The sequence below is a fragment of the Entelurus aequoreus genome, linkage group LG19 (assembly GCF_033978785.1).
Source record: "Entelurus aequoreus isolate RoL-2023_Sb linkage group LG19, RoL_Eaeq_v1.1, whole genome shotgun sequence".
In the NCBI taxonomy this organism is placed as follows: Eukaryota; Metazoa; Chordata; class Actinopteri; order Syngnathiformes; family Syngnathidae; genus Entelurus; species Entelurus aequoreus.
In genome coordinates this window covers 5,549,388-5,576,769 of record NC_084749.1, presented here as the reverse complement: position 1 = coordinate 5,576,769, position 27,382 = coordinate 5,549,388, and the positions used below count along the sequence as shown (strand labels likewise).

The 27,382-nt window shown below is 37.9% G+C and overlaps 2 protein-coding genes across 4 annotated transcripts in view; both read left to right on the top strand.

The window, feature by feature from the left end:
• zfr2 (zinc finger RNA binding protein 2) overlaps positions 1-19,528 on the top strand; it is a 48,042-nt gene extending 28,514 nt beyond the window's left edge. The window contains exons 14-19 of one of the 2 annotated variants that reach the window (XM_062027736.1): positions 801-975; positions 12,644-12,735; positions 12,836-12,931; positions 16,623-16,734; positions 16,809-16,906; positions 16,982-19,528. In XM_062027736.1, the coding sequence (XP_061883720.1) occupies positions 801-975; positions 12,644-12,735; positions 12,836-12,931; positions 16,623-16,734; positions 16,809-16,906; positions 16,982-17,149 (741 nt within the window). In that variant the 3' untranslated portion in view covers positions 17,150-19,528. Of the gene's footprint in view, positions 1-800; positions 976-12,640; positions 12,736-12,835; positions 12,932-16,622; positions 16,735-16,808; positions 16,907-16,981 lie in introns of both variants that reach the window. The other variant, XM_062027735.1, reaches the window with a different exon arrangement.
• Positions 19,529-19,559: 31 nt separating this feature from the next.
• Positions 19,560-27,382, top strand: part of matk (megakaryocyte-associated tyrosine kinase) — a 31,991-nt gene continuing 24,168 nt past the window's right edge. Inside the window, exons 1-3 of one of the 2 annotated variants that reach the window (XM_062027739.1) lie at positions 19,560-19,682; positions 19,762-19,794; positions 25,090-25,206. In XM_062027739.1, coding sequence (XP_061883723.1) covers positions 25,090-25,206 — 117 coding nt within the window. In that variant the 5' untranslated portion in view covers positions 19,560-19,682; positions 19,762-19,794. Of the gene's footprint in view, positions 19,683-19,761; positions 19,821-25,089; positions 25,207-27,382 lie in introns of both variants that reach the window. The other variant, XM_062027740.1, reaches the window with a different exon arrangement.

Below are 27,382 nucleotides of genomic sequence, written 5' to 3'. Positions count from 1 at the left end.
TCAGTGTGTTTGCTTGTTTTTTTTAAAGTATTTCCATTTTAGCCGTCAGCAAAGAAAAATCCAGAAACTAGCCGCACTGTTTTATAAGAGCAGGGTTCAAAGCGTAGGAAAAAAGTAGTGGCCTATGGTTCGGAATTTACGATGTATAAACGATTATGGATGTTTTTTTGGAGTGGTTTATAGGTGGAATAGACCGAATTGCATCTATTGTTAGCCGACTCTTGCTAGCGTTGATTTACGAGTTAAAATGCATAAAAAAGAAAAACGTGTGTGGTTATGTCACATAAGGATTGTGAATGATCGACAAAATTCCCCAAAAGTGCAGTTCCACTTTAAAGCAGTAAAACAGATCTTTTTTGCAAAAGTTTAAGAGTTTCTCTAATAGCCTAGAGCAGTGGGAAAGTGTCAAAAGCAGTAGTAATATTGCTTATATTGTGATTGTTTGCGATGAGAAAGGTAAAATAACTGAGCTGCCTCGAAATCTGTAGGTCAGCAGTCAGTGGACGGATGTATTACATTGAAATAACCCACCTTGGCCCCCCTGCTGTGCAAATCATGTTTGATTGACTGATCTTTAGATGTCCTGCCTGGTTATGACACATGAATCCTACAGAGTGAGACACGGAGTTTCACAAACTGTCCATTCTGAAGTAATATTTTCTACTGTGGTCAGAACTGTATTAAGAAACAAATAAGTGTTAAAGCCGACTTGCCCCATAACATCACCGAATAAGGCTTTTTTTTTAGCCCCTCCCACCTCCTCTGTAGTGAGTAATTCCAAGTGTCCTTTTAACCGGCAGACATTTTCTGAAGATCAGTATGAGGTGCAGGCTCACCCCGAGGAGGCCAACATCGTCATATTATCGAGCAAGGAGCCCGTAATGCAGGTGACCGTTGCTCTCACCTCGCCGCTCATGAGGGACGACCCTGCTGCTGAGAAGGACAAGCAGGCAGGAGGAAAAGCGGCTGAGAAAGGTTAGAGAAGCCAAAGCTTTCAGTACCAGAGAACCACATGTTGGCCGAATACACTCACAGCACAAACCCCGCCCCCCGCTCCGCCCTCTGCACCCATTAGCCACCTAAAATTTTCACAACATATTGGACGCCCTAACTTTTTTTTATCCTGTTTAAAAAAAAAATCACATTAATTTTTCCCCCTAGCTCTTGTTTTATTTACAGTTAGACACTTAGGCCCCTGGAAATGATCCTTTACTTTTCACAACATGGGAACAAAAAGCCGGGCTCTCCGACCTTTCTATGCCACTGGGTGTGTGTTTATGTCGAGAACACACACTCGTAAAGAAGACGAAGAAGAACACATATATATTGAATACTGTTCAGATGCACACAATGCAGCAATTCTACTAATATTATGGACACAAGTATTGGGCCACAAATTGAATTCAGGTGTTTTGTTCAATCCAATTACCACAGGAGTGCATCAAGCGGCGGATTTAGACCCCATTTACACTGCACTATGGTTGTACTAGTATAGTATCGCGGTACTAATGAATCAAAAACGGTACTATACTCTGTTTGAAAAGTACCGGCATGACAGCACGTCGTCACGTTGTTCAGGCATGGGATTTTTCCGTCTAAAGTCGGAATTCCGTCTTTTTTAATCTCGGGGGAAAACAAAAATTATCTCCCGTTTTTCCGTTTTTTTTTCCGACCCTAAATCAAGATTCGAGACATAGTTTATATTACGCCGTAGTTGATTGGTCGATATGTTCCCTGTGACCAATCAGGACATCTGTTATGAATGATGACGTTAATAACGTCATCATTCATAATGGTTACTATACGGCCATTTTCCATATGTAAACAATGTCGGTTCTCGAGAGAAAGGACGCTTTACGAGTAAAAGAAATTGATAAACATGTCAAAAGTAAGTTCCGATGGGACTGGATGGAAAGGGAAATCACTGATACTGTTGGGAAGAAGAAAGTTACGACTTTGTTCGGTGATTTTATTCGGAAAATCGATCGTCCCGGAAATGTTTTGTGCACGTGGTGTCATGATAATATTGACTATGGATCACGAGGTTTCAAGGCTTTGGAAGTACATGCGGAACGCCAAAAACATATGAAACAACTTGAAGCAAGGAAAACAAACTTTTCACTAGCTGGTACTTTTGGATGTCAACCGAAAGTGAGCAAACCTTACGGACTTCATCTTTTGTCTAAACTGCCGTAGACATGGAGAGGAAAGATCCACCCACTTCAGTTGCAGACAGGGTTGTTAATAATGAGGTAAGCTAAAAAATATTTGCTTGCGAAATACGCATGTTTGTTTTAAATATTAACCAATTATTGCTTTGCGAAATATAAATGGGTTTTTCTAAAAATAAAAAGCCACGTGAAAATATATTATGACATTACAGAAATTCAAAGAGTCGCATTATTGATTCCAGTTAACAATTTATTTGAAATAAATTTGCATATAATACTATTTTGTAATATTATGTTCTTTTGTAGTCTGTTGAAACTATTGTCAGTGGTGTAACAATCTTGAAGGTCAATATTTTCACACTTGTTTCATGCAATATGTCAGTGTCCTCACATTATTATTATTTCCTATTTTCAAATATGAGTAAACAATACTAAACATGTTTAATCATTTTCATAAATGTATATCCTATTTTGGCGAAAAGAATGAAATGTTTACATTACATGAACTGAAGTAATGTGGTAATACTGTAAATAAACTGTAGCTAATAACACTGATCAATGTGGATGTGAAATGAACACACATTATGTAAATATTAGTGACTAAATACTGTTGGGACTGAACCATATACAGTGATTCATTAGGATAATTGGGTTATGTATGTTCTATTAATGATGTTTTCATGTCTTTAAACACTAAAATATTTTCTTCAAATGGTGCTGTCTTTGTTAATTTTAGCATGTTAAATTGGTGAAAAACCAGGAGCTTCGGGGGGCATTGCTCCCCTTGTCCCCCCACCAGGGCGCCGCCCTGGAACTGGCTGGGGGCCTTCGTCTTTTTCATTGTGGTCAAATCACATGCCTGCGTTGTTGTGACATTGCTGGTTTTACAAGCAGAGGAGCATGTTCGGCAGCGCACAATAACGGAGTACTTACAAGCAGACACTGTGTGTAGACAGAAACGGGAGAATTTTGGCCTAAAAACTAAAGATAAAGGTGAAGTTATAACACTGAACACTCAGGAAGAGGTAGCAGCTAACATCCATCCGCAGTGGGCAGTGTTTTAGCTACTTCTAATTCACTAATCCTCGTCTCCATGGCGACAAATAAAGTACGTTTCTTAAAAGTGTCATCACTGGAGGATGAGGAATAGCTAAACATGCTTCACTACACACCGTAGGTGGATACAATAGCTCACCGACATCACAATGTAAACAAATGCCATGGGTGGATCTACACCTGACATCCACTGTAATAATACCAAGTACAATAGCGGATCTAGTCGATACTACTACGATTACATCAATATTTGTTATCTTAAAAAAAAAAAAAAATTCATATTATGTTTATAAACTCAGAAAATACATCCCTGGACACATGAGGACTTTGAATATGACCAATGTATGATCCTGTAACTACTTGGTATCGGATCGATACCTAAATGTGTGGTATCATCCAAAACTAATGTAAAGTTGTCCAAAGAAGAGAAGAATAAGGGATTATTACATTTTAACAGAAGTGTAGATAGAACATGTTGAAACAAAGTAAGCAGATATTAACAGTAAATGAACAAGTGGATTAATAATGAATTTTTATGGCGTGTCCCTCATAATGTTGCCAAAATAATAGGTGTATAAATGACACAATATGTTACTGCATATGTCAGTAGACTAATTAGGAGCCTTTGTTTGTTTACTTACTACTAAAAGACAAGTTGTCTAGTATGTTCATTATTTTATTTAAGTACTAAATTGATCTTCAATTGCAATAATAAACATATGTTTAATGTTCCGTAAGATTTATTTGTTAAAATAAAGCCAATAATTACATTTTTTGTGGTTCTCTTTATTTAGAAAACTTATCAAAGTACCGAAATACATTCAGAGAGGTGGCAGCTAACACAGGTTTGACTGTACATGTTTCTTAAATAAACATTCAGTAACATTTAAATGCAAACAAAAAGACAGCTTCATCACTTTAATCGTAAGTTTTGCGGTTAAGAAACTTTTCTATGACTTTAGCTCCAGACTTCTGTTTGTTTGAGATTGTCACGACTGCCACAAGTGGTGGAAAAAGTGTATTACCTCAGCTGAGAAACATCTATTTTTTTGTCAGGCCAACAATGGCCATAAGGTTTGGAAACACTGAACTAAAGGGTAGGAAGTCACTAGGATACACTATTACGTGTGCAGAAATAAATAGATTATTACTCATCCCGATTGTAAATCTATTCAGAATTTACAATAATCGATTAAAAATTGTTTAACTTTTTTAAAAATTAGAATCCATTTAAAACAATATATTTTAGGCCTTCTCCATGCAAACAGATGGAGCTTTTCTAACATGTTTTGAAAAAGCTCCATTATAATTATTGTGGGTGGGTGGCCGAATACTTTTGTCCATTTTTTGTGGGTCATGTGCATGACCACAACACCACCTGAGGAGGGCGTGGTGACGTCAACAACGTATTGTGGCATTATTCCATATTCTAAGGCGCTGGAGTGTTTGTCTACAGCTGCACAATGATCCGTATAGAAATGATTACACAAAGGCCCAGGAAAACACACTTCCATTACCTGTAACACCCCATTCAGTCAAATACCACGATCATTGTGTCGCTATTCTGAGCCAAATACTCAGCATTTCTGTGTTTTTCTCCATTGACAAAACATAGAGACGTTTTATGCACCAGCTGTCGTTCATTATTTGTATTGTTTGCTGATTGCGTAGTTGAGTGTCAGCTGAACAGTGTGAAGGCCAGACTCATACCACCAAGAACAAATCGTTAACAAGCTCCGTTAATTATGACTTGTTTATTCTAAGTCACAGGTGTCAAACTCAAGGGTCATTTTTAGAGATGTCCGATAATATCGGTCTGCCGATATTATCGGCCGATAAATGCGTTAAAATGTAATATCGGAAATTATCTGTATCGGTTTTTTTATTATCAGTATCGGGGTTTTTTTGGGTTTTTTTTATTTTTATTAAATCCACATAAAAAACACAAGATACACTTACAATTAGTGCACCAACCCAAAAAACCTCCCTCCCTCATTCACACTCATTCACACAAAAGGGTTGTTTCTTTCTGTTATTAATATTCTGCTTCCTACATTATATATCAATATATATCAATACAGTCTGCAAGGGATACAGTCCGTAAGCACACATGATTGTGCGTGCTGCTGGTCCACTAATAATACTAACCTTTAACAGTTAATTTTACAAATTTTCATTAATTACTAGTTTCTATGTAACTGTTTTTATATTGTTTTACTTTCTTTTTTATTCAAGAAAATGTTTTTAATTTATTTATCTTATTATATTTGATTCATTTTTTTAAAAAGTACCTTATCTTCACCATACCTGGTTGTCCAAATTAGGCATAATAATGTGTTAATTCCACGACTGTATATATCGGTTGATATCGGTATCGGTTGATATCGGTATCGGTAATTAAAGAGTTGGACAATATCGGCATAACGGATATCGGCAAAAAGCCATTATCGGACATCCCTAGTCATTTTATTTGGCCCTCGAAAGCCTGGAAATAATGTGTATCAATAAAGTACTGTAACCTTTCTTACTGAATGTATTCTTTCTTTCCATTTTGGGAGAAAGAAAATATATGTACTCCATGTAATCGCAAATTATGTTAACTTAAATATTGTCTAATTATGCAGAAATATACTATCAAACATTCAAACCATTTTTTAAAAAGAAAATAAATACTAATAATAATGATTTCAAAGCAAGTTATCCATCAAAGTGTGCAATGTAAAAGTAGCAGTAGATTTCATGGTGAAAATGTGAAATTTACTGAGGTTTTTACAGCATTTTTCTCTAAATTAAAAAAAATACTTTTTTTTTTTTTACTGTAATAAACTGTGGTGCCGTTTTGGCATTTACAGTAATACACCGAAAAATATACACTTGCTAATTTGCGGTAGAAAAACAAACTGGCTGCTCAGGTGCCGACATGTTACTGTACAATTGCAGGGTTTTTTTTCACAGTAAAAAAATTAATGTACATTTTACAGTAAAATTCTGGCAACTGAGCTGCCTTTTTTTGTACCATTAAAAACAGCATTACCGTTTTTCCATTTACAGTGATATGCACTACATTTTGAGGTGAAATTATTGCAACTTACCATATTTTTTTAACATTTTATTTAAAAAAAAATCTACTAATAAAATGCATCAAAAAATGGTGTAATAATAGTGTTCAGTGTTCGAATCGGCCCTCTGGGGCCAAACATAACTGCGATGTGGCCCTCAGTGAAAACCACTTTGACACCTCTGTTCTAAGTGGTATGACGGCATACACTCCAAAAGGACTTTGATTTTGGTCTAGTATTAAATAATTGGCTGTTTGCAACCTTTACGCAGCTGCCGAGAGGGCGCTAACTAAAGTGTTATATATACACATGATCACAAGCATCATCCCGCCCTCTTTGGGCTTTGAGCACGTACACCACGCCCTACATAATGCATTTTGTTGTCAGCTGATAGCGATGACAGCGATTTGACTAAGTTTAGCTACTAACATTAGCTATTATTGAATGTATATTATATCATAACAACACCATGACTGCAAATTGTGAGAATGGAATAGAACTTTAATGTCATTGCAATTAAAGAAATACAACAAAGTTAGTTTACAGTACAAGCCGTTCAAGAATAGACATACAATATACAGAAACAGGAAGACTGAAGGAGGACGGCGCCCCGTAAAAAAGGTAGAATGCCAGAAAACCCAGAATAACTCAGAGAAATTAACATTAGCCATGTTACCAAGGGTGCCTTAAGGCAGTGTTTTTCAACCTTTTTTGAGGCACACCACCAGCAGAAATCATAAAAAAATGAAACTCAGTAGACAATAAAAAGTTGTTGTCGCAATTGTTGGATATGACTTTAAACCAGGGGTCACCAACCTTTTTGAAAGCAAGAGCTACTTCTTGGGTACTGATTAATGCGAAGGGCTACCAGTTTGATACACACTTAAATACATTGCCAGAAATAGCCAATTTGCTGAATTTACCTTTAACTCTATGTTATTATTAATAATTAATGATATTTACACTTAATTGAACGGTTTAAAAGAGGAGAAAACATGAAAAAAATGACAATTAAATTTTGAAACATAGTTTATCTTCAATTTCGACTCTTTAAAATTCAACCGAAAAAAAGAAGAGAAAAACTAGCTAATTCGAAACTTTTTGAAAAAATAAAAAAAATTTTTTTATGGAACATCATTAGTAATTTTTCCTGATTAACATTAATTTTAGAATTTTGATGACATGTTTTAAATGGGTTAAAATCCAATCTACACTTTGTTAGAATATATAACAAATTGGACCAAGCTATATTTCTAACAAAGACAAATCATTATTTCTTCTAGATTTTCCATAACAACATTTTTTCAAGAAATTCAAAAGACTTTGAAATAAGATTTAAATTTGATTCTACAGATTTTGTAGATTTGCCAGAATAATTTTTTTGAATTTGAATCTTAGTAAGTTTGAAGAAATATTTCACAAATATTCTTCGTCGAAAAAACAAAAGCTAAAATGAAGAATTAAATTAAAATGTATTTATTATTTTTTACAATAAAAAAATAAATTTACTTGAACATTGATTTAAATTGTTAGGAAAGAAGAGGAAGGAATTTAAAAGGTATATGTGCTTAAAAATCCTAAAATCATTTTTAGGGTTGTATTTTTTCTCTAAAATTGTCTTTCTGAAAGTTATAAGAAGCAAAGTAAATAAATTAATTTATTTATTTAAACAAGTGAAGACCAAGTCTTTAAAATATTTTCTTGGATTTTCAAATTCTATTTGAGTTTTGTCTCTCTTAGAATTAAAAATGTCGAGCAAAGCGAGACCAGCTTGCTAGTAAATAAATACAATTTAAAAAATAGAGGCAGCTCACTGGTAAGTGCTGCTATTTGAGCTATTTTTACAACAGGCCAGCGGGCTACTCATCTGGTCCTTACGGGCTACCTGGTGCCCGCGGGCACCGCGTTGGTGACCCCTGCTTTAAACCATCACCAAGCATGCCTCAATATAGCTCTTGTCTCAAAGTAGGTGTACTGTCACCACCTGTCACATCACACCCTGACTTATTGAGTTTGTTGGTGTCTTCCTGTGTGTAGTGTTGTAGTTCTTGTCTTGCACTCCTTTTTCGGTGGCTTTTCCTGTTTTGTTGGTATTTTCCTGTTGCAGTTTCATGTCTGCCTTTGAGCGCTATTCCCCGCACCTGCTTTGTTTTAGCAATCAAGAATATTTAAGTTGTTCCTATCTTTTTTTGTGTGGACATTGTTGATTGTGTCGTGTCATCTACGGATGTACTTTGTGGACGCCGTCTCTGCGCCACACGCTGTAAGTCTTTGCTGTCGTCCAGCATTCTGTTTTTGTTTACTCTGTAGCCAGTTCAGTTTTAATTTCGTTCTGCATAGCCATCCCTAAGCTTCAATGCCTTTTCTTAGGGACACTCACCTTTTGTTTATTTTTGGTTTAAGCATTAGACACCTTTTTACCTGCACACTGCCTCCCGATGTCGCCTGCATATTGTGATCACGACAAACCATCGTCGTCTCACGCGATGTTCCTGACATCTACAAAGCAATTAGCTACCGGCTTCCACCTACCGATATGGTATGGTATAACATGATTACTCTGCCGAGCTCTAGACAGCACCGACACTCAACAACGGCAAATATTTGCAGATTTTAATTACTGGTTTGCAAAAAATATTTTTAACCCAAATAGGTGAAACTGCATAATGTCCCACGGCACACCAGACTGTATCTCATGGCACACTAGTGTGCCGCGGCACAGTGGTTGAAAAACACTGCCTTAAGGTGTACTGTAACATGTGACGGTATTAATATAGATCAGGGGTCACCAACCTTTTTGAAAGCAAGAGCTACTTCTTGGGTAGTGATTAATGCGAAGGGCTACCAGTTTGATACACACTTAAATAAATTGCCAGAAATAGCCAACTTGCTCAATTTACCTTTAACTCTATGTTATTATTAATAATTAATGATATTTACACTTAATTGAACGGTTTAAAAGAGGAGAAAACACGAAAAAAATGACAATTAAATTTTGAAACATAGTTTATCTTCAATTTCGACTCTTTAAAATTCAAAATTCAACCGAAAAAAAAAGAAGAGAAAAACTAGCAAATTCGAATCTTTTTGAAAAAATTTAAAAAATAATTTATGGAACATCATTAGTAATTTTTCCTGATTAAGATTAATTTTAGAATTTTGATGACATGTTTTAAATAGGTTAAAATCCAATCTGCACTTTGTTAGAATATATAACAAATTGGACCAAGCTATATTTCTAACAAAGACAAATCATTATTTCTTCTAGATTTTCCAGAACAACAATTTTAAAAGACATTCAAAAGACTTTGAAATAAGATTTAAATTTGATTCTACAGATTTTCTAGATTTTCCAGAATATTTTTTTTGGAATTTTAATCATAATAAATTTGAAGAAATATTTCACAAATATTCTTCGTCGAAAAAACAGAAGCTAAAATGAAGAATTAAATTAAAATGTATTTATTATTCTTTACAATAAAAAAATTTTTTTTTACTTGAACATTGATTTAAATTGTCAGGAAAGAAGAGGAAGGAATTTAAAAGGTAAAAAGATATATGTGTTTAAAAATCCTAAAATCATTTTTAAGGTTGTATTTTTTCTCTAAAATTGTTTTTCTGAAAGTTATAAGAAGCAAAGTAAAAAAATAAATGAATTTATTTAAACAAGTGAAGACCAAGTCTTTAAAATATTTTCTTGGATTTTCAAATTCTATTTGAGTTTTGTCTCTCTTAGAATTAAAAATGTCGGGCAAAGCGAGACCAGCTTGCTAGTAAATAAATACAATTTAACAAATAGAGGCAGCTCACTGGTAAGTGCTGCTATTTGAGCTATTTTTAGAACAGGCCAGCGGGCTACTCATCTGGTCCGTATGGGCTACCTGGTGCCCGCGGGCACCGCGTTGGTGACCCCTGATATAGATCAACATATTTTTTACAGCCAAGAGTTAACCTTACCTTGCTAACATTAGTTTTGTTCCACGGAGTTATTTTGGCAATTGCAGCTTTTTCCTGTTGCATTTGTTTCATGGTGCTTTTCTTGTTGTATCATTTCGGTGTCTGGAGCATTTGGCCGTCGTTGCATTTTTGCCGCTTCTTTTGACAGTTTTACGAAATTGCTAAATGTATCATCGAGTTGCCAAGCTGCTTCTTAAAAATCACACCGGCATGTTTTTGTTGAATTTCAGCAGACAACACTGTTTTGATATTACTAAACATGTTCATCTTAAATTGGTGTCATATTGAAAAGTACCTTTTTTTTTGTTTTTGTTGTTTGGCAAATATGGACGCATGCACGGGCGGTTTGTTTCATATTATAAACATTTACTGTACATGCCGGAGCAGGAAAGGCACAGTTACCCTCTCACTAATGACGCTAATTGACATCAGTGACTGCGCCTTCTCTGCTGGGAGATGTCCGTGTCTGCAAAGGGGAACGCCATCGTCTCTTTGCACACACTTTTCAAGACATTGTCAATATGATCAAGTGCACGTTTGTAGTTGTGTCATGTTTGAAAGAGGCAGCCATCGCTTGTGCTGAAGCAAGCTTCTCGCACCAAGCTACTGATCAGATCAAAAAGTACCCAGGGAATCCCCAACAACAAATGTCCTTTTATAACTTTCTGTACTGTATTTGCCTGCAAACAATTTGAAGTGTGCCATAGTCACATTTGAAGGACCAGCGTGCAGGACATTAGCGGCACTATTAGGGGGAAACAAAATGGACATTTTGAGTACGATTATTTTTTTCCAGTAACCGTCTTAGTTTAGTCTTAGTTGCATTGTGCAGTAAGCTTTTAATATGTGATGATCTGCAACCTTACGACTAGGCGCCACTACATCCTTCACATTGGTCCTTTATAAGTGTTTTCTGATGCTGGACTAGGGCTGGGCGCTATACCCGAAAACTGTATCACAATATAAGTGTTTTATATCACTCGATATCAATAATTATTGATATGTTTATGACCCATCTAAAATAAGGACTAGGAGAAAAATATATTAATTGCAAACATTTCTCTGAATATAATCCCCTCGGCTATCACAGGCATTTAAAACACTCAAATAATAAAAAAAATAATGTTTTAAATCACATGGAACACTTAATAGTAACATTTTAACTGTAGGACTGTGTAAGTAATGCTTCATAAAGTGTAAGAAAATAGTTCAAATTGTGAAAATGTAAACATAAGGAGACCTGAGAACTATTCTCTGCAGTTTTAGTGCCAGGAAGTTACAGCTGTGCTCTAAAGGGTGAGCGCGGCTTAGGTGGTGGTATTAGCGGTCTTGGTAAGGAAGAGTGCCTTGCATCATTTACAGACCACATTGGTCAGTTTGGGAAAAAAATTCCATTCTGACCAGGCGACTTTTACTGTTTTATCAACAATTTCCACAAGATGGCGCAATCAAACTTGATAGTTGATACTGTTACCTGATTGGCTGGTAGCGTGTCACCCCACACTGATCACTTCCTGCGTTGCTCGGATACCAGAGCGCGAGAGCCTTTGTTCATGCAACCAACTTTGCTTTGCAACTTCTGGTTTCTTCCGACAAAGAAAACAACTATTGAACACAAAGTTATCTCTCCAATCAGCTAAACCGACTCAATAACTCCACGGTGACAATTTGGCGAATTTACTGAGGAATTTGTGACACCGAAACAATGCAAAAAGAAAGCCGTTGTAAGTTAACACTAACAGAGGCACTTGTAAACGTGTTAGCATATTAGCTAATGCTAACGACGCTAGCTTCAGTACAATATGATAGCATGTACAAATATGCATGAAAACATAGACTTCACACATGGGACTAAAGTAAGAATAGTTTTAGTTACATTGTAAAAGTTACAAGCGTTGCTTGGCGTGACGAATGAAGAATGCATACGTGTAGAAACGCTATGGACGGCAAGAAGACTGAACGGCACTTACACTTCCGGTTGAAAGGACTAAATGGAAGGATTGTGCACAATAAACAATAAAACACCTAGTTAGTGTGTTCGCTTGTTTTTTTAACTATTGTTTTATGGCATTATAAAATCCAAAAAGTTTTATAAGCCGCAGGGTTCAAAACATTTTTTATTGATGTTGATTACTTGTCTATCACGATACAAATTGATATCGTTTTATCGCCCAGCCCTATGTTTGACCAACCTTATTTTTGCATGTGCCTATTTTGTGTGTCTGAAAGGGGATTTGTAACACCACGTTAAAGCATAAAGCCAGTGTAGCTCCTGAGTCCACGCACCACATTGTCACCCTCGACTGAACAAACAAAGGCGCAAAATAAACCTCTGCTTTAGCGAGGCTGCATCTACAGGTTGGCTGTAACCTTTGAGCATGCATGCGTTATCTCCAGCAGACGTGGTGGCAGAGAAAGACCCTCCGGATCTGCTGGACGAGAAGAAATGTCAGGAACACCTGGCCGCGCTGCGCCACGCCAAATGGTTTCAGGTACATCTCTGCAAATGCTTCGTAGCGTCGTCGTGGACTGAATTCCATGTCTGCCCGCGATGTTGAAGTAATCCCCATCTTATCGATGGTTCCTCTGAAGGCTCGTGCCAACGGTCTGCAGTCCTGTGTGATCATCATTCGGATCCTCCGTGATTTATGTCAGCGTGTGCCCGCCTGGGGGAAGATGTCAAGCTGGGTGAGCCTTTACCATTCTTTAACATCATTACTTGTATCATTTATTTCTTTAAGAGGTCAGATTGCGGAATAACAAACATGGTTTGTCACATTTATCAGTGTATTAATGTTTCAATATACAGTACAGGCCAAATGTTTGGACACACCTTCTCATTCAATGCGTTTTTCTTTATTTTCATGACTATTTACATTGTAGATTGTCACATCAAAACTATGAATGAACACATGTGGAGTTATGTACTTAACAAAAAAAAGGTGAAATAACTGAAAACATGTTTTATACTCTAGTTTCTTCAAAATAGCCACCCTTTGCTCCGATTACTGCTTTGCACACTCTTGGCATTCTCTCCATGAGCTTCAAGCACACCTGTGAAGTGAAAACCATTTCAGGTGACTACCTCTTGAAGCTCATGGAGAGAATGCCAACAGAGTGCGAAACAGTAATCACAGGAAAGGGTGGCTGTTTTGAAGAAACTAGAATATAAAACATGTTTCCAGTTATTTCACCATCTTTTGTTAAGTACATAACTCCACGTGTGTTCATTCACAGTTTTGATGTGACAATCTACAATGTAAATAGTCATGAAAATAAAGAAACCGCATTGAATGAGAAGGTGTGTCCAAACTTTTGGCCTGTACTGTATCTATTTCTAAAATACACCGGTATAATTATTAATACTGGTATACCACCCAGCCTTACTATATATACAATATTTACTATTTACAGGGCGTCGGGGAAGGGGGAGTGCAGTTGAACACCAACGACCACAGATATAAACACACAAATAAAATAAGTAGCGTGACATCTATGCTCGGTTAAGGTCATAAATGAGTCTTTAGAGAGATGAAAGAGCGGATTAAAAGTGCAGTGCAAAGAAGGTGTCTTACCAGTCTGGTAGTAAAATATTGAATTCCTGAAAGTGGAACATACAACAAAAAGTTTTTAGCCAAAATATTTTTGTAAAAGGAAAATAAATAAAAAAACAAATGCAGGTTGGAACTTTTAGCCCTGAACAAGATTGATCATTTGTGACATTTATTGTGATACAGGAAAGTAAAGTATTTTTATGATTATTAACACATTTTTTTATTTTCATTTTATAAATATATATTTCTATTTTATAAACACCTGGTGGTTAAGGGGCATAATTAAACTAAAACAATTTTTTCTTGTTTTTTCAATTGTCAAAAATTAGATTACTTCGGTTTTAACAGAAAAGGCATAATACACCAGGGTTACAGTCTGTTAAAAAAATAGTAGCTATAACTGGAGTCAATGAGGTCGAAAGAGTTATTAAGAGAAAGTGTATTTATTTTAACAATAATGCAGTCAAAACCACAATGCAATTTTGTTTAAAAAAACAACTTTCTAGCGTACTTTCAGACCGAAACTGAACAATCCTATCACATAGGGAACACATGTCATGCCTATACTTTTCCAATTTTCTTGTAATCACACAGATATTTTGGGTATATTAGATGGAATTTTTACCTGACATGTTTGGGCTGTCATCTGCAGTCTTCTTCAGAAGGGTCACCTGACCACTGTGACGTGTTGCCTATCAGCTGCCAACAAGGCAGACCTGGCAAGAGTACCTGGTTGTCACTCAAAAATTGACAACATCGAACCTGGGCTATCAAAAAAGGGGAACAACAAGGAAAAGAGAACAAAGAAGAAACCCAAAGAATAACCTAAAATAAAGAACAAAGAGGAATAACTAGGTCATGACAAAACACAACAGTTAAAGGCCTACTGAAATGAATTTTTTTTATTTAAACGGGAATAGCAGATCTATTCTATATGTCATACTTGATCATTTCGCGATATTGCCATATTTTTGCTGAAAGGATTTAGTATAGAACGACGATAAAGATCGCAACTTTTGGTATCTGATAAAAAAAAGGCTTGCCCCTACCGGAAGTAGCGTGACGTGGTCAATTGAACATATACGCAAAGTTCCCTATTGTTTACAATGATGGCCGCATGAAGTGAGAGAGATTCGGACCGAGAAAGCGACAATTTCCCCATTAATTTGAGCGAGGATGAAAGATTTGTGGATGAGTAAAGTGCAAGTGAAGGACTAGTGGGGAGTTGAAGCTATTCAGATAGGGAAGATGCTGTGAGAGCCGGGGGTGACCTGATATTCAGCTGGGAATGACTACAACAGTAAATAAACACAAGACATATATATACTCTATTAGCCACAACACAACCAGGCTTATATTTAATATGCCACAAATTAATCCTGTATAAAAACACCTCAGTGTTTGTTATGCTAGCTCCTAGCTCCTATGCTAGCTCCTAGCTCCATAGAACACGCCAATACAATTCAAACACCTGATCAACACACACAATCACTCAGCCCAAAAGACCGTTCACCTAACCCAAGGTTCATAAAGCTTATATATTTAAACAAAGTTACGTACGTGTCGCGCACGTACGGTCAAGCGATCAAATGTTTGGAAGCCAAAGCTGCATACTCACGGTAGCACGTCTGCGTCTTTGTCATCCAAATCAAAGTAATCCTGGTAAGAGTCTGTGTTGTCCCAGTTCTCTACAGGCGTCTGTGTATCGAAGTCAAAAGTCCTCCTGGTTAGAGTCTCTGTTATCCGAGTTCTTCCATCTTGACTGCATCTTTCGGGAATGTAAACAAAGAAGCGCCGGCTGTGTACGTGTTGCTGCTGACTTCCCTCGCAAAATAGACGCTTCGCACCGACAACTTTCTTCTTTGCTTGCTCAGCTTCTTTCTCCATAATGCAATGAACATAATTGCAACAGATTCACCAACACAGATGTCCAGAATACAGCCAGAATGAGATGAAAACAGCTATTTCGTATTGGCTTCAATGTGGAAGCCATACCCGTGTTCCCCGGGCTACGTCACGCGCATACGTCATCCTCAGAGGCGTTTTGAACCGGAAGTTTAGCGGCAAATTTAAAATTACACTTTATAAGTTAACCCGGCCGTATTGGCATGTGTTGCAATGTTAAGATTTCATCATTGATATATAAACTATCAGACTGCGTGGTCGGTAGTAGTGGCTTTCAGTAGGCCTTTAAACCTCACAAAAACAAGACAGTTACTTGTACATCCAAAAGACAAAATAGAAAAAGACAAGAAATGCAATGTCATTTACGAAATCCTTCATGGGAGAAACAGGGAGGACATTCAACACAAGGAAGAATGTGAAAAAGAGACAACTGGAAGGTTTACAAGAAGCCTAAAACAAAAATCTGGACAGAAAATCTTAAAATCAGCCATATCAGATCATTACACAATAAATAACCACATCATTGACCGGGACAACGGCAAAATCATCGGCACAGAAAGTAACACTTTCAAACGATGGATTAAGGAGGCGATCGAACAAAGGAAGCGGCCCAAGGAAACCATCAATCGGGATGAGGGAGCAACCAGGGGGGGTGGGCAACCAGGTAGACTTGACAGACAGGTCTGCCTGTCAATAAGAACAGCTCCTGGGCAACACGTCACAGTGGTCAGGTGACCCTTCTGAAGAAGACTAAAAATGACAGTCGAAACATGTCGGGCAAAAATTCCATCTGATGTATCGAAAATATTGTCTGATTACAAGAACATTTGAAAAGTATATGAATATGAAGACAATGAACCTTTTTGAGCAACATATGATGCCTGTTTTAGGCCCTATGGTTAAACCCTGTCATCTTGCAGGCGCTGGAGCTGCTGGTGGAGAAGGCGATCAGCAGTGCGACGGGCCCACTCAGCCCAGGAGAGGCCTTACGCAGGGTGCTGGAATGCTTGGCCACGGGCATCCTGCTGTCAGGTCTGACTAACCAGGATGTGTGTGGGTGAGCGTCGTTGACACCTGGATGGTCACAATGTCTTGTCATTCCACAGAGGGGACCGGCTTGTGGGACCCCTGCGAGAAGGAGCCCACAGACGCTTTGCAGGGCATGACGGTCGAAGACCGGGAGTACCTGACCGCCAACGCACAGGTGAGAATGCAATTTTCATTTTATTTTTTTAAATGACATCAATCGAGTCGTGACAACCATGTCTTTGACTTCCAGCACGCGCTACGGCTGCTCGCCTTCCGTCAGATCCACAAAGTCCTCGGCATCGACTCCCTGGCCGCGTCCAAGATCGGCGCTCGCAAACGCAGACGGGACGCGGGCGACACTAGCGAAGGCGAGGCGGAGGGCAAAAAGGAAAAGAAGGACGAGACTGCGAAAGCTTGACGTCCAAAAAGTGCAGCTTGTTAGTTTAGCGTCCCGTTAGAATGTCACAATTTGAATTAATCGGAATGAAGCAATCTTAACCACACGCGCTCCAGAGTGCAGAGGCCGATCTCATTTTCCAGTACGATCATTACTTACAGATGTAGAAGTGTGCACAGTATGCATCATTCCATTTCATTTCAACTGCGCACTAATGCCTCTGCAGCTTTTGGTTAGTCACATGCAACTCTGCAGCAGTCGTGTCCTTTTTTTCCCCTCCAGACTCAACAAAGGTTGCCTAAGGTAGTAATAAATGTGTGTTCGGCCTTATTCACACTGCAGGTCAAATCCCATCTTTTGGCCCATATGTGACCTGAATCTAAGTTTTTTTTCACGTCAACGTGAACAGCGCAATTCCAAAATGTTCAAATCCGACCGACCCATGCATGTGTAGATATAAATCGGATATGTATCGAATGCAACGGCAGTCGGAACGTCCCTGTCGCAATTATCCCACCAATACGTCATCAAATAGCGGTAAACATCACAATTTTTTGCCAAAATAGACGTTTGCAAAATAGATGCTGTGTTTTCCGGACTATACAGTGCCGCACCCACTAAATTTGAAAATGAAATATTTGTCCTAAATTAGCCGCACCGGACTATAAGCTGCAGATATATACGTCGCAAGATGAGTTATTTACACAGAAATGTAAATTATTTGTTACCAAATGGTGCTTGTAAACACGGCAGTAAAACAGCCGATCAAACAAAACAGAAGTCATCGTCATGGACCCACTGGCTGCGCAAGCTAGCTCTCCAATCAGCTAAAAAGACTCCACGGTGACGCCTTGGTGATTTTCCTGAGGAATTTGTTAAACAATAAAAACAAAAATGACATTGTAAGGTAATATTACTAATACAGACACCCGTGAATGTGTTAGCATATTAGCTAATGCCATCGACGCTGGCTTCATTACATTACGATACCTCGTACAATTATGCATGAAAACACTCCCACAGACATCACACGTGGGACGGTTTAGTCAGTAAGGATTGTTTGTTATATTGTGAAACTTACGAATGTTGCCTGGAGTGATGAAGGAAGAATCCATCCATCCATTTTCTACCGCTTGTCCGTTTCGGGGTCCTGGAGCCTATCCATACGCGTAAAAACGCTATTGACGGCTAAAAGCCTGAACGGCACTTCTTCCCATTTGAAAGGACTAAATAGAAGGACGCTGCAGCTCCTGCAATGAGCGAACTCGTCCAAAAGATGGCGCCACAGCACAAAGAAACACATTTTCAGTGTGTTTGCCTGTTGTTTTTTTAAACTATCGCATTATGACCGTCACCAAAGCAAAATCCAGGAAGTTTCTATAAGCTACAGGGTTCAAAACATTGGAAAAAAGTAGCGGCTTACAGTCCGGAATTTACGGTAGTGGACAAATGAGCGGAAAACCGTCAAAGAAAACTCTTCAAAATGTCTCGCAAACGGTGAACGCCAAAATTAATTAATCTTTTACACACAATTTTTCGGATCAGAAAATGTTGACTTTGATTGCACAAAACCCTTGAAATTGCAACAAATGCGCCTAGAACCGAAGCCGTGGTCACGACCTCCATAAACACTGCAGCACGTGTGACCTCATGTCAGCATGCGGGTCCAATTGGTTTTCTAATGTGAACGATTGCATCAAAATAGCGGATTTGACAAGAATATCCGAATTGGACATCCTTCCCTGCGGTGTGGACTTTGCCCGTGAGAGAGTAAAAAGGAGGTTGACGGCCAGTGACTGCAGACTAGGAGGCACAATGGACACGTCCACCCATGTTTAAAAATCCTGGAAACTAAGTAAAAAAAACCACCTTAAAATAAGGATAAAGTCAAAGTATTTAGCAAGTGATTATTAGGAGCATGTTTGACTGAATATGCAGTGATGTATTTCAGAGTGAATATCATCCGGCCAGACTTGTTTATCCTTTGTACTAAAAATCTATTCATCTTCATTCTGTACGACGCAAGTTAGCTTAGCCAGATACCTTTTTCTTTCTTGATTTTTTTTTTTTTTGAAGCTGCTGCCAGAAATCTACGTGGAAAACCCCTGCTCTTGTGGTTTTGAGAAACCTGCAGGCTGCAGTACACTGAAGGGGGGCGAGGAAGGGGCGATTGCGCAACAATTTGGTTTAAAAGTTGACGAGGATGATGTACGTTTAGTTGCTAAGAGCAACCAATTTTATTTCTAAAACATTTCTGTCATCAATATTGAAAAAAACCTGTTGCTACCCTTCCCTCGCCCATTTAGATGTGTTATAAGACACTTTTAAGCCAGTTTGTCCTTTACAGTTGTATTATTGGTTTGAAGCAGATGTAAATAAACAGTCATGGAGACACAAAAAAAAAAAGCACCTTTCATGTGACTCGTTGCGTCATTTGGCAGCAGGCGCATATTTAGGAAGTGCTATGACAGACTGATAAGAACGTCCTGCTGCTTTCCACAATGTAACATTTTGTCCATTTTGCTGAGGAAGACGTCTGTCTACATTGCCTAAGGTAATAAAACATTCACTGGTCATTAAGCTCTCTGCCTCTGTATGCTTGTTGAAGGTAATTTTTTCTCTCCCTTTGACAGGTGTCCCAGGACCGCCATCCAACCTGCTAAAAGGTAGGCGCTCTAAGAAGCATCTATAGGTGAATATGTGGCTTAAGTTGTACTTCATACATTTACTATGTAGTTGACGACCTTTACTGTACATGCAGCGCACATTTACAATGTAACGGAAATAATAAATATGAATTTAAAATCTGTTAATTATCATGGTTGCAATGGTGTAGATTCTACTATTAATTAACCACACCGTACTGGCGAATGGACTCGAAAGTGAGTCAGAGTCAAAAAATGGGTTGGAGCATTCGGATCCACTTTTTCTGATTTTTATTGAATTGTTTTATTTTGCATTTCTTAGTCATTTTTGTGATGTGGATATGTAAAGTATTTCAAGCTACACAGTACACACCAGGTAGCAGGGGTGCTGAAGACAATGCATTCTCATCCGAGTTGCAGTTTCTATCCTGATTCTAAATTGATTAATAATTTCATAAAAAATTATACTCATATATATATATATATATATATATATATATAATTAGGGATGTCCGATAATATCGGCCTGCCGATATTATCGGCCGATATATGCGTTAAAATGTAATATCGGAAATTATCGGTATCGGTTTTTTTATTATCGGTATCGGGTTTTTTTATTTTTTATTTTTATTTTATTTTTATTAAATCAACATAAAAAACAAGATACACTTACAATTAGTGCACCAACCCAAAAAACCTCCCTCACCCATTTACACTCATTCACACAAAAGGGTTGTTTCTTTCTGTTATTAATATTCTGCTTCCTACATTATATATCAATATATATCAATACAGTCTGCAAGGGATACAGTCCGTAAGCACACATGATTGTGCGTGCTGCTGCTCCACTAATAGTACTAACCTTCAACACTTCATTTTACTAATTTTCATTCATTACTAGTTTCTATGTAACTGTTTTTATATTGTTTTACTTTCTTTTTTATTCAAGAAAATGTTTTTAATTTATTTATCTTATTTTATTTTTATTTTTTTAAAAAGTACCTTATCTTCACCATACCTGGTTGTCCAAATTAGGCATAATAATGTGTTAATTTCACGACTGCATATATCGGTTGATATCGGTATCGGTTGATATCGGTATCGGTAATTAAAGAGTTGGACAATATCGGATATCGGCAAAAAGCCATTATCGGACATCCCTAATATATAGTATATATACATACATATATACATACCATATTTTTCGGAGTATAAGTCGCGCCGAAGTATAAGTCGCACCCGCCGAAAATGCATAATAAAGAAGGAAAAAAACATATATATGTCGCATTTTTTGGGGAAATGTATTTGATAAAAGCCAACAGCAAGAATAGACATTTGAAAGGCAATTTAAAATGTCTAAAGAATAGTGAACAACAGGCTGAATAAGTGTACGTTATATGAGGCATAAATAACCAACTGGTATGTTAACGTAACATATTATGGTAAGAGTCATTCAAATAACTATAACATATAGAACATGCTATACGTTTACCAAACAATCTGTCACTCCTAATCGCTAAATCCCATGAAATCTTATACGTCTAGTCTCTTACGTGAATGAGCTAAATATTATTTGATATTTTACGGTAATGGGTTAATAATTTCACACATAAGTCGCTCCTGAGTATAAGTCGCACCCCCGGCCAAACTATGAAAAAAAAACTGCAACTTATAGTCCGAAAAATACGGTAGTCATGAAATTAAAGAAAAAGCATTGAATGAGAAGGTGTGTCCAAACTTTAAGCCTGTACTGTTTATATTTTTTAAGAATCCAATTTTAAAAATATGTTCTTTAGGCCATCTCAGTGATTCTTTGCTGCACGATTTTTCGGCGTATTACTGTAAATGCTAAACAGACACCCAAGTTTATTACATTTATAAATGGTTGATTTATATAGGCTAGTAATGTAAAGTTTTGTACCTGACAAGGTACAAAATGTGTATTCATTTATAAATACACATTAGTAGGCTAAATGAACCTCTTCAACATACAAGTTTATTACAGTAAAAAAAATAAGAGTTTTTTTCATTTAGAGAAAAATGCTATAAATTTCACACTTTTACCATGAAATCTATTGCTACTTTTACATTGCACAATTTGATGGATAACTTGCTTTGAGATCTTTATTATTAGTATTTATTTCTATTTAAAATGGTTTGAATGTTTGATATGTTTTTGCATAATTAGACAATATTTATGTTAACACTATTTGCGATTACATGGAGTACATATATTTTCTTTCTCCCAAAATAGAAAGAAAGAATACAGTCAGTAAGAAACGTTACAGTACTTTATTGATACATATTATTTCCAGGCTTTCGAGGGCCAAATAAAATGAAGTGGCGGGCCACATCTTTGAGTTTGACACCTGTGATCTAAATTAATCAAAAAGTTTGCTAATCGAGGGGTTTGTAGATGGAGGTTCCACTGTATACCTGAACCTTGAATATAAGAAAGTCAACATACTTATTGCGTGTTGTAATATGGCCCTAGAATAAAGGATACTACAAAGCCCGACATAACTCCACCAGGGAAGAGGGGATCATAAACGGCACCAAAGTGCGTGAAAGAGAAGCTCTGCGCGTTGATGCAAGCCTCAAACTTTTCCTCCGAATGTTCACAGGAAACTCAACCGCCACCGCAGTGTCACATCAGGAAGTGTGGCGGCTGACATAGTGACAGGTCTATTTCTGCCGGCGAGGAAACTAACAAACACCCCGCAGGAGTCCGAAGACCGACTTACTCTGTTTTTTAAATGCCGGATCCAGTCTAAGGCCTGACGTGTGACCTGTCCTTGAAGCTCATGGAGAGAATGCCAAGAGTGTGCAAAGCAGTAATCAGAGCAAAGGGTGGCTATTTTGAAGAAACTAGAATATAAAATATGTTTTCCGTTACTTCACCTTTTTTTGTTAAGTACATATAATGTAAATAGTCATGAAAATAAAGAAAAAGCATTGAATGAGAAGGTGTGCCCAATACGTTCTTTAGGCCAGTGGTCCCCAACCTTTTTGTAACTGCGGACCGGTCAAGGCTTGAAAATTTGTCCCACGGACGGACGGGGGGAGGGGGTTTGTCATTAAAAAAATACAATTGTGTGCTTACGGACTGTATCCCTGCAGACTGTGTTGATCTATATTGATATATAATGTAGGAACCAGAAACAATAACAGAAAGAAACAACCCTTTTGTGCGAATGAGTGTGAGTGAGTATAAATGGGGGAGGGAGGTTTTTTGGGTTGGAGCACTAATTGTAAGTGTATAATGTGTTTTTATGTTGATTTAACACATTTTTTAAAGTTTTTTTATTTTATTTTTATTTCTTGTGCGGCCCGGTACTAATCGATCCACGGACCGGTACCGGGCCGTGGCCCGGTGGTTGGGGACCACTGCTTTAGGCCATCTCAGTGCTTCCTTGCTGCACGTTTACGCCACACGTCAGCAGCCAAGAGGTGCTTTTGGAACCCGTAACTTATCTCACAAAGGTTTTATTACAATTATTATACCAAATAATGTCTTGTGAGAATCGCTTTGAATCGAGAATTGAGTTAAACGGATAATCGATTCTGAATCGACTCGTGAATTGTTGTAAGAGTCACATCCCTACTGGGTAGGTTGGTACAATTTCCTAATTTGTATTTCTACTATTAATAATAATAATATACACTAGCGTTCAAAAGTTTGGGGTCACATTGAAATGTCCTTATTTTTGAAGGAAAAGCACTGTACTTTTCAATGAAGATAACTTTAAACTAGTCTTAACTTTAAAGAAATACACTCTATACATTGCTAATGTGGTAAATGACTATTCTAGCTGCAAATGTCTGCTTTTTGGTGCAATATCTACATAGGTGTATAGAGGCCCATTTCCAGGAACTATCACTCCAGTGTTCTAATGGTACAATGTGTTTGCTCATTGGCTCAGAAGGCTAATTGATGATTAGAAAACCCTTGTGCAATCATGTTCACACATCTGAAAACAGTTTAGCTTGTTACAGAAGCTACAAAACTGACCCTCCTTTGAGCAGATTGAGTTTCTGGAGCATCACATTTGTGGGGTCAATTAAACGCTCAAAATGGCCAGAAAAAGAGAATTTTCATCTGAAATGCGACAGTCTATTCTTGTTCTTAGAAATGAAGGCTATTCCACAAAATTGTTTGGGTCACCCCAAACTTTTGAACGGTAGTGTATATATATATATATATATATATATATATATATATATATATATATATATATATATATATATATATATATATATATATATATATATATATATATATATATATATATATATATATATATATATGGTATTCTTACTTTTATTTATGTATTGTTGTGTGTATTGTTGTAATGCTCTTGTCTTAGAAAGTTTTTTAGGTGAATGAAAATTGGAAAATAGTGTTGTCACTGTCGAAACATGGCACCACCTTTATGGAATGTTCACAACTTGTTGTTGTTGAAGTTTATTTTGGAACGTGCATACAGTTACAATATGATAAGTTACATATTTTATATATTTCAATTTTTTCCATTACATGTCCGAAAAGGAGTAGGAAGAAGCAGTGCTTATTTAATCCCAGCCCTTTTCCTTTTTATAGCAATTACTAACACACTTGTTCACTTCCTGTTCTCAATTTGTAACACACTTTAGATCATTAAATAATAAACACAACAGTTTTTGTAGATAAATAGTTCAGTAAGTTTAGATTTCCATAATGAGATGACTAAGATTATCCCTTTTTTTTATTAAGGTTCAAAATGTTTATCAGGATTATGTTTCCTTGTCCTTTCAGTTTCAACAGTTTTTAAACTGGTTTATATTATTACATTGTTTTTTAATCCATTCCATCATTTCATTCCACATACTGATATACGAAAGGTTTTAAGTGTTGTACGTGCATACAAATAAAATTATATTTCCACTCTTTTGTTGTAAAGAACTGTTGTTGGCTAGAAGGTCATATTTTGCATTTTAGTAAATAAAAACATTTTGAGGATAACTCCCACCCAATGAGTAATATTGGTGTCAATTTAAATGATTCCGATCCACTTATAACTGCAAAATGTGATTGTTTTCTTGGAGAAAGAAGCCCACAGAAAATAAGTACATTAATGAGCCAGTCTTTTGAACGACTCTTTATTAAGAATGGCCGCCCTCAAGATCCAGCTGCCGTCAAAGAGCCATAAATCCTGTCTGCGTTCTAAACACACTTAGACTCAAGCCTGTGTTGCAGCCAAGTATGAAACTTGTTCACTTATTAAGACAAATGAGTGTGATTTTTGTCGCTAAACACTTGTTGCGTTTCACCTGCAGATGAGCTGGACCGCTGGTACCCAGTGCGTCGCCAAGGGAGACCATAGGAAGCCCAAACCAGGGGAGTTGGCATACTGCAAAGGTGACATCCTCACCATCCTTGACACCACCATAATGGTACGTTTTCACATTTTGGGTTCATATATCGATGTCTTCTGTATAAGTAAAAACGACTTACAGTGGAACTTTGATTTACAAACTTAATTGCTTCTTAGTCGAAAAGTTTGTCGAGTGAAGCAAATTTCTCCATAGTAATAATAATAACAGGTTCCAGCCTTGACAAAAGTCCATATTTTCGAGAAGGTTTGTATACTTTGAACACACAGTAAAGTGCTATACAGTACTGCAGTGTTTTTCAACCACTGTGCCGCGGCACACTAGCGTGCCGTGAGATTCAGTCTGGTGTGCCGTGGGAGATTATCTAGTTTCACCTATTTGGGTTAAAATTATTTTTTGCAAAGCAGTAATTATAGTCTGCACATTATGTGTTGTTGTTGAGTGTCGGTGCTGTCTAGAGCTCGGCATAGTATAACCGTGTAATATTCTTCCATATCTGTAGGTGGCAGCCATTAGCTAATTGTGTTATACATGTCGGGAACAGCGGGAGGCAGCGTTCAGGTAAAAAGGTGTCTAATGCTTAAACCAAAAATAAACAAAAGGTGAGTGCCCCTAAGAAAAGGCATTGAAGCTTAGGGAAGGCTATGCAGAACAAAACTAAAACTGAACTGGCTACAAAGTAAATAAAAACAGAATGCTGGACGACAGCAAAGACTTACTGTGGAGCAAAGACGGCGTCCACAATGTACATCCAAACATGACATGACAATCAACAATGTCCCCACAAAGAAGGATAAAAACAACTGAGATATTCTTGATTGCTAAAACAAAGCAGGCGTGGGGAATAGCGGTCAAGGAAGACATGAAACTGCTACAGGAAAATACCAAAAAAAGAGAAAAAGCCACCAAAATAGGAGCGCAAGACAAGAACTAAAACACTACACACAGGAAAACAGCAAAAAACTCAAAATAAGTCACGGCGTGTGTTGTGTTCATTCAAGTTAATCTTAAATACTGTTCTTATACTTGAATGCCTATTGGTAATGTGTTCTACTGTCTTACTCAGGCTATTTACGTTGTGCCTTTTGATACCTTGAAGCCACCGTAGTTGGGCTGGGCCTTTTGAGGAAGTTACTGAAATAAAGCAGAGTGCTGTTGTGAAGTTGAGCGAGGCTGTTGTGTCTGTTATTTGAACATAACATTTGGCGAACGAGGATGGCTGACACACCTATATTCTCCCTGCCACCTCCGGACCCGTTTCTACCCCTCCCGGGCGATCCTGTCATTCCCTGGAATCAGTGGAAATCGTCTTTTGAGACGTATCTTTTGGCCACAGGTTTGGACAATGCCACTAGCGCGAGGAAGCGCGCCATTCTCCTACACCTGCTTGGAGCGGAGGGGAACAGAATTTTCAATTCTCTCAGCGGTACGCTGGACACTTATGATGCAGTCATAACAGCTTTGAGCGGACATTTTGTAAAATCACAGAATATCCTACTCCGCCGGTTGGAGTTCAGACGAAGATGTCAGCGCCCGGGTGAGTCTGCCAGGCAGTATGTAGCAGATTTAAGAGCCCTATCACAGAACTGTAATTTCGGCAACCTCACTGATGAACTCATTCGAGACCAGCTCATTGAGAAAACGTCTAATCCCAGAGTGCAGGAGGAGTTGTTACTCAAGGATGCAACTTTGACACTTGATGACGCACTAATAATCGCAATACAAGTGGAATCGGCTACTGAATGTGCGGCCAAAATTGCGGAAAATAAGCCTCATAGGCCTACCCCTGTTATTGAACAGTCAGTGCAACAGCTATCAACCTCAGACCCTGATGCTGCTATACAGGTAGCGCGTCCCCAGCCAACACGTCAACAGAGACGGTGTGGGAATTGTGGCTCCAACCGCCATGCAACAAGGGCCCAGGACTGCCCTGCTAGGGGCCAAACTTGTCGCCGTTGCCAGAAGCCTAACCACTTTGCCAGGTGGTGCCGGTCCGCTCCGGCCGATTACCCTGATGCACAGTCACATGACCCGGCGGTGCCTGTGCGCACTGTAGGCCCCCACTCAGCGACTTTCTCGAGGTGCCCTGTTTACCTGGATGACTGCTGTGTCCCTCTCCTCCTCGACACTGGGGCCAAAGTGTCACTACTGAATGTCGACACCTGCAACCTGCTCTTCCCGAACAGACAGCTACAGCCCCCGTCCACTGCCCTCTGTGGCTACGGCCGCAGCAAAA